The 8,675-nt window shown below is 37.4% G+C and overlaps 1 protein-coding gene across 1 annotated transcript; it reads right to left on the reverse strand.

The window, feature by feature from the left end:
• Positions 1 to 1,449: 1,449 nt before the first annotated feature.
• OR8B60 (olfactory receptor family 8 subfamily B member 60) lies at positions 1,450 to 2,391 on the reverse strand. Its single transcript, XM_001501947.3, has one exon. The coding sequence runs from the start codon at positions 2,383 to 2,385 to the stop codon at positions 1,450 to 1,452; it is 936 nt and encodes a 311-aa protein (XP_001501997.2). The 5' UTR covers positions 2,386 to 2,391.
• Positions 2,392 to 8,675: the final 6,284 nt, after the last annotated feature.

Consider the following 8,675-nt stretch of genomic DNA (forward strand, 5'->3'; position numbering starts at 1 on the left):
AATACCCAATGCAAATCAAATCTATAATGAGATATCAACTTACACCAGTCAGAATGGCTATAATTACCAAGACAAAAAACAGCAAATATTGGACAGGATGTGGAGAAAAGGGAACATTCATACACTCCTGGTGGGAATGCAAATTGGAGCAGCCACTATGGAAAATAGTATGAAGATTCCTCAAAAGAGTAAAAATAGAAATACCATGAGACCCAGCTATCCCACTATTGGATATCTACCCAAACAACTTGAAATTAATAATCCAAAGTAACATATGTACCTCTATGTTCATTGGAGCACTATTCACAATAGCCAAGACATGGAAACAATCCAAGTGCCCATCAACTGATGATTTGATAAAGAAGATGTGGTGTCTATATACAATGGAATACTATTCAGCCATGAAAAAAGACAAAATCATCCCATTTGCAACAATAAAATATTTTGGAAAGCATGGACTGAGCACTCTGGTTGTAGTGTGGAGAATGGATTTGAAGGGAAAAAGAGAAGAGGAGAGGTCAGTAGGGAGGCTGATTTCCAGATGAGAAATGATGGTGCTATAAGGAGAAGAAGAATTATCATTACTTGATAAATTGGGAGTGAAAGACAAGTAAAAAGAGTAGAATCAAGGAAGATGCCAGGTTTGGGTTTCAGCAACTAGGTAGATGATGGTGCCAATCATGATGATAGAGATCACAGGAAGAGAAGAGAGTTTGGTAGGCTTGAACATGTTTCTATGATAAGGTTAGTTTTCACATGCTAAGTTCAGATTCCTGTGGCGCATTCAAAAGGAGATATTAAACAACTAAAGTATAGGTCTGAAAATCAAATGCAAACTATAAATTTTTCTATGAAGGAATTGTTCCCACAATCAGAATGTTTTTATCTGCCATGAGCCAGTAAATTAATTTTTAAAAAAGTATGAATGCTCCTTCTAAATTGTAAGAGCAGGGCCAGCCTGGTGGCATAGTGGTTAAGTTCACACACTTCCTAGAGCAGCCTGGGGTTCACAGGTTTGGATCCTGGGTGCAGAACTACACATCGCTCATCAAGCTATGCTGTGGTGGCATCCCATATACAAAAGAGAGGAAGATTGCCAAAGATATTAGCTGAGGGCCAATCTTCCTCACCAAAAAAAAAAAAAAGTAAGAGGAAAACATTGGGAGGGAAGAAAGACAGGAAGGAACAGAAAGAGGAAAAGAAGAGAGGAGAGAATATTAGGCCCTCAGTACTATGCTACAAACATTCAATTGCATTTTTTTTCCCCAATAACCTTGATAAAGTAATATGATGCCTTACCTTTGCAGAGCTTTCAACCTAGGCCTTCTAAATCCAAGTTCAATGCTCTTTCTACTATACTACTTCTTTTTCTATAAAAGAAATTTATAGAGAAAAAAACAATTTAAAAGGAAAGCTGAATTCTCTTACAACAATTAATACTGCTCTAGCTCAGGAAAATGATATTCTACTCAAGTTTTTTTTCAGGGCAACCTTAACCTCCTTGTTCCTGAAGCTGTAGATCAGAGGATTGAGCATGGGCGCCACGATGGTATAGAAGACGGTGGACACTTTACCCTGGTCCATGGACAAGACAGAAGAAGGATGAAGATACATGAATGCCCCTGACCCAAAGAAAATAGAAACAACAATTATATGAGAGCTACAAGTGCTGAAGGCTTTGGATCTTCCTTCAGTGGAACGGATGCGGAGGATGCTGGAGAGGATAAATGAGTAAGAGACAATGATGGTGAGGCTGGGTACACTAACATCAAAGCCCACCACAATGAGAACTACCAATTCATTGATGTGAGTGCTGGTGCAGGAGAGCTCCAGGAGGGGGAGGATGTCACACATGTAATGGTTGATGGTGTTGGCATCACAGAAGGTCAACCGCAGCATGCATCCTGTGTGGGCCCAGGCACCAACAAATGCCCCCACATATACAATCACAGCCAGCAGAGAACAGACCTGAGGAGACATGGTGACTGTGTACTGCAGGGGCTTGCAAATGGCCACATAGCGATCAAAGGCCATCACTGTCAACATATAGCACTCTGCACTGACAAAGAAGCAGTAGAAAAACAGCTGAGTCATGCACCCTGCATAGGAGATGGTGTTCATCTTTGACACAAAGTTTACCAACAGTTTTGGGGTGATGACAGAAGAGTAACAGAGATCAATAAGGGATAAATTAAAGAGGAAGTAGTACATGGGAGCGTGAAGGTGAGAATTCAGTCCTATGAGGGTGACCAAGCCCAGGTTTCCTGTAACAGTGACAATGTAGATTCCTAGGAAAAGGAAGAAGAGGGGCAGCTGGATCTCTGAATATGTGGTTAAACCCACAAGGATAAACTCAGCGACTAAGGAACTGTTTCCAATGTCCATTCTCTTCCAGTGGGATCTGAAAGATAGGAGAGTAGAGTCACATTTGAGGCAGAACCCAGATTTCTCATGTAATCCCATACCCAGTCCCTCCTGGAGACAAGAAACCCAGAGATTCTGCTCGGGTTTAACTGTTTTATGGGTAGCTGGAGCTGGTTCTACTCACGTAAGGAGGACAAGTACATGAGAGTCACAGCATAGATTCAAGCAATAAGCAGAGAAATAGAGGTGAAGATATGCAAGGATTTCTCAACTTTTCTGCTTCAATTTGTCACTAATACTTTTATTCCTTCTCTTATTCCAGTTTGTACTTGTTAATCTTTGCTCACCACACTTCAGCTATCGTGTGCTGGCCACCAATCCAGACTGGATGCAATGTAGGGTAGAGATCATGAGCACATGTCTGTAACAGAGTTGAGGAAAGAGCGACTCACAGGGACTCTGGCTTTCCAAGCATACACAGCAAGAAAATCACTAAGGCAGGGATGGAAACTGGGTCTCCCTCCTATGGAGAAATTCTCAAAGGATCAGAAGTATTGGAGGTACTGCAAATGTCAGCGCTGTAATGCCCTATAATGTCAACAATACTTCTAATCTCTACTTTCCTCCCAGGAAGACTCTCCAGTCATCTGCACCTCAGAGACTGAGCTGGGGAAGGCAGACATGTCTACGACTTTCCGTGGCTCTGGGTTTTGAAAGACATAAGAGCATGAAAGATTCAATTCTCTGTCTCCTTTGCTTGAAGGTATCAGAACTGTCATTGTGGTTTCCTGTCTGCCCTTTTCTCCAAAGATAAAGATCTGCTGCTGCAAGAGCTAATGAAGCTGGACTAAATCACTCTTCTGCGTGGAGGGGCTCAGACCATTTATAAATCTCAGCTCTGAGATTATTATTTTTAATTATGATTCTTCCCAGAAGTGATTATTAAACTACAAAACAGGAATAAAACAGCACACTTTGTTTCAATACAATAACAGGTAGCATCATATACAGTATTTTATTCTGAGCTTCATGGTCTCAAGGGTTTGATGTAAAGGCTTTCCCAGGAGGCCTCCATAAATCTAATCATTTAGGAAAGACAAACTTAGGAGACTGTTGATACACAGATGAAGGTGCTTTAACTTTGATCTATTTGAAGGGCTCAATATTCTACACAGAATTTCACATCAGGGATTGCACATTCACCCGGACAAATGAGGAGGACATCTTTTCTCTCCTCACATCTATCTCCTAGTGCTTATTTGACATTTAGGCATAATTGCTAACACATAGTTAATTACATTTACAATATCTTTCAAAACAAGTTACATGCACATACGCATTCTCCCACAGCTGTATATTTTTAACATTATGGCATAGATGATCATATGATGCATATCTTATATCTTTTAGAGCATGTCACTTCCTTTTCCTTTTTTCTTAGCACTCCCTTTCCTGTCTCAGCTTCCCTCTATCCATAACCCCCAGTTATTCATGATCATAACATAGAATATCTTCCCATATTTTCCTACCTGCTCCTATAACCAAATACAATTTTAGAAGCTTTACAACTGCTCACAAACTACATATTTTTTACCTCTTGTTTTTGTCTTTTAACAATACTTCATTAAAATCTCTTCAATCTTCTATGTTGCGAATATATCATAACTTATCTAAGCATTCTACCTTGATAGAAATTCCTAATTTTTCCAGTTTTCTGACACCAAAAGCAATACTAAAATAACTGTCATTGTGCATACATGTTGATGTACCAGTACTTTTAATTCAGTGGAATAAATTCCCAGAATTTTGTTTTTCAGTTTAATAGCAGTTCTTTGGTTTTCCCAAAGGTATAAAAGTTCACATGTTGGGGCCAGCGCCATGGCCAAGTGGTTAAGTTCATGCACTCTACTTCAGTGGCCCAGGTTTCCACTGGTTTGGATTCTGGGCGCAGACCTATACACCACTCATCAAGTAATGCTCAGGCAGCGTCCCACATATCAGAACTAGAAGGACCTACAACTAGAATATACAACTATGTACTGACGGGTTTGGGGGAGAAGAAGAAAATAAAAATGGAAACTGATGTTAGCTCAGGGCCAATCTTACAAAAAAAGTCATTCATTTTTTTAAAAAAAGTTCGCATTTCTGCAGACAATGTCTGAAACTACCTTTCCTTTTCACAGGATTTCTACCAGCAAAAATGCTATCGATGTTTTTGTAAGTGTGGCTGTCTGATGGATGTAAAGTGCTATATCATTTTAACTTTAAGTGGCATTCCCCTATTATTGATTTTGGGTATCATTTCAAAAATTTGTAAAGCTTTTAAATTTGCTTTTCTGTAACTTTCTTGGTAATGTCCTTCCCCCGTATTACGTGGTGGTGTTTTCTTACTTCTTGCCCAATTACAACATATAATGTATATTAATCCAATGTCTGTCACCTGCATTAAACTGTATATTTTCCTAATCCATTACTAGTCCACTGACTTGCTTAAGGTATCTTTCCCAAACAAAAGTTTTTAAATTTCATATGATGAAATATGTTTATTTTTATATTAAAAAATATACATAATTATACTACATATCATAGCTCTGATACAACTTCTTTCATTTGAAAAGCCATTCTCTCTTACTTGTATTATTACAAAGCTCTCCTAACTAAATCCTTGATTCACATTTTTTCTCAAAGTCTATTCCCAACATGGTAGCCAGGATCTTCTTTTTAAAACATCAATCAGATTATGCTTTAAACTCTTATTTTCCATTTCACTCAGAGAAAAAGCCTAAGTTTCACAATGTCCTATAAGATCCAACCTGATCTGACCCTTGTTACATCTCTGTCCTCATCTCCTTCTACTCTCTCCCTCACTCTTTTCATTCAGTACAACAGCCCTTAGTGTTTTTCAAACATGCAAAAACTATTACCTAAGGGGCTTTTATTGGCCACTAATCCTCCCTAAAATTATATTTTCTCAGATAACTACTTTAAATGTTGCCTTCTCAATGAGACAGGCACCAATTGTGAATCATCTTTATATCTTCAACATGTAAAATATTTCTTGACACAGGATCTGTCCTCTCTTTGGATTGCTTCTTTTTCTTGAATGCCATGAACCTGAGGTGGGGCTACTCTGAGGCTTCATTTAAAATTCAAGTTTAACTTGGTTGACTATAAAATATTATATTTCAGGAGTTTGCTTAAGAGATACTATTTAAATGAAGAACGTCTTTTTTAATGAGATAAAAATTATGGTCGTAAGTCTGGTTGGGTTCATAAGGGCATATAACATCAGCTGAATGATTCACCTCTAGAGAGACCTGATACTCTGAGATTTTGTCACATGACACTCTACTGCAGAAGGAGGGGGAGTATAGAAGACAAATATGGTTGACTTTCTTTTTAACTTCTTCATTTTTATGTAGACACTTGTAACTTTGTGTATCTCAGGAAGTTAATTTTTTCTAAAAGGATTCAATGTGGAGACAGGTCTGCCCATAGGGTTGAAGAATAAATTACTACCAACAGTCCAATTGACTGAGATGGAAAAACATGAAAATTAAGAAATCACTGAGAGTTGGAGGCTCAGTTTATTGGTTAAAAACAGTCATAGCTAAACTTAGTGATGTTTAAGTAAAAATCTCAATTTGAAAGCTATGTTTTTCAGCATTTCATTGAATAGCTTTTAAAGTTTTACCCAAAGAACTTGAAAAGACAAAGGCATAAAGATACATGCACCCCTATGGTCACTGCATCATTATACACAATAGCTAAGACTTGGAAGCAACCTAGGTGGCCATGAAGGGATGAATGGATAAAGAAGATGTGGTATTTATACAGGATGGAATACTACTCAGTCATGAGAAATGACGAAATCCAGCCATTTGTGACAACATGGATGGTCCTTGAGGATATTATGCTGAGTGAAATAAGTCAGAGGGAGAAAGTCAAATACCGTATGATCTCACTCATAAGCAGCAGATAAAAATGACAAACTAACACATACCAACGGAGACTGGATTGGTGGTTACCATAGGGGAAGGGGGGAAGGACAAAAGGGGTGATTATGCTCACATGTGAGGGGATGGACTATAATTAATTTTGGGTGGTGAACATGATGTAATCTACACATAATTCAAAATATATTAAGATGCACATCTGAAAGCTATATAATATTATAATCCAATGTTACTGCAATAAAAAAGAAATTTATATAATTGAATAAAACAACATATTTTATTCTAATTTTAAACGGGGAACTGCTGTTTTAAGTTCTATGAATCTCAGTACCTACTTAAAGCTCCCAAATAATTCTAACTCGAAAAGAGAAAATAATCTGAAAGGAATATATGATGAAGCGACCATATTAAACTTCAAGTAAACAGATATCATATCACACACCAGACCCTTGTGACTCACTGCGACTACTTAGCAGCACCAAATCTGTCACTCAGCTGCTAATTTATTCAAGTCATATTAGTTAAGCACCCATAAGTACTAAAAACTGTGGCTATAACAGTTAACAAAGTAATGTTATGACCCTACAGATCTTATATTTTAGTAAGGGATGAAGATATCTGAGTAGAGAAGCCCAGGACATTCTTCAGTTGGGAGCTGAAGCTCTTCAAATACACATTGATTAAATTTCATTTGACTTAAATATAAAACTAGCTAATACATTCATATTACAATATATTGGTTTAAGTTTAGACATCAGTTCTATGTTTGAAATGTAAGCATGTCAATAGGTCTTCGATATATTAGATAGAGATGGAGATACATAGCTCTTAGCTTGTAGCTAAACGTGTTAGCTCCTGAATCTCTGGCAACTGTCTGAAAGAATAAAGACTATATCCAGCTGATCCATAAAAATCAAAGTGGACATCTCCCTAGAGAAGATAAGGCAACAAGACTGGAACCTGCTTAAACTTGCTGTTGTAGTAGTTTTCCTGCCTGATCAGACAACAAAGGACCAGTTTGGTGGAAACCTCAGCATGCTAAATCAACTCCATCCACTCAGTGAGGAGGCAACCACCCTATTTAGACTGGTGAGAAACTAACTGGAAAGCCTTACTTTATTCCATTTTCTTCTACGTTGCCTTGAAGAGAGGAGGTGACATTGACACACGTGTTTTTTTATGCATACATTTGGGTGTGTTCTCTGTGCAAAAGATCACTCATTTTCAGGGAAAATAATCAATTTCTAGTGGTATTATATTCAGATTGACAAATATCTATAAAATATTTATAATACAATGTGGTACATGCTACAGTAGACGTAAACACCAGTGGGATGGTAGCTAAGGAAGGTTATCCAGTCTCAGGGAATCATAAAATGTTTCCATAAAAATAGGACTAGTAGGTAATAGGGTAAAGAAATGGAGGAGATAGCTGATTCAAGCAGGAAAAAAAGTATGGAAGAAAGGTTAAAATTGTACCAGCAACAATAATGCTCTTAGATATCACAGATAATTTTTCACTCTGCACTAAATAATCCACAGCTGGTTATGTGGCACATGAAATTACGCCATACATTACAGTTTCTATAATGGGCTCCAATTCCAGACAAAGTTTCAATAATCAGAAAGCATCATTTCATCTATGTAAATGCCCATAAATTGAGCTTTCCCTTTCCTTAGAGAATAGGGAGGAGTTTAAACATTTAGGGAAGATTAAAAGTCTATTTTATTGGTGAATGATAAGTTATTAGAAGGCTTTAGCCTGAGTATTGCAAGAGAAAATTAAAATTTCAAAGAATTTTTGATCTACAGAATTTACTAGTTTGGGATTTCAATCCAAAGATTTAAGTCAGAGTTCTGTCAAAGTAACGTTAATCTTTTACAGTTCCTATGCCCAGGGTCAGGGGTAAGTGAGCCCTTGTCATTGGCCTTTACTTTTCATAATTGTCCCTTTCTAGTTTTAGTCTTTTATGGTTCATTTATCTTTATCATTCCAACAATAACTTCCAAAATGTTCCGTTTTACCATTTTTAAAAATTCAAATCATTCATTTTGAACCCATGGAAAGTTCCCAGTATTGTGACCTACTGATAGAAACAGAAGAGCCATGATGATTGCATTAAGAGTATATACATTCAAAAACCAATGGACAACTATTTATTCATTCTCCACTCCACTGAGTGTTTCTCACTTGTGCGTTCAGGCTCAGGTCTATTCTGATCTACAGAAAAAATGCTTATGCAGGTGAGATATAAAGTGCTCTAAACCAATATTCTGGGGCTCAACACAAAGTTATTTACTGCTGACTCACTTCTGAACTTCTGTTAAAGTTGTGATACCTTATTCTGATTGAAT

Source organism: Equus caballus, chromosome 7 (assembly GCF_041296265.1).
Source record: "Equus caballus isolate H_3958 breed thoroughbred chromosome 7, TB-T2T, whole genome shotgun sequence".
NCBI lineage: Eukaryota > Metazoa > Chordata > Mammalia > Perissodactyla > Equidae > Equus > Equus caballus.

Bases quoted from the DNA above. Each gene is read 5' to 3' on its own strand.
- OR8B60 (XM_001501947.3), bottom strand. From the start codon at position 2,385: ATGGACATTGGAAACAGTTCCTTAGTCGCTGAGTTTATCCTTGTGGGT.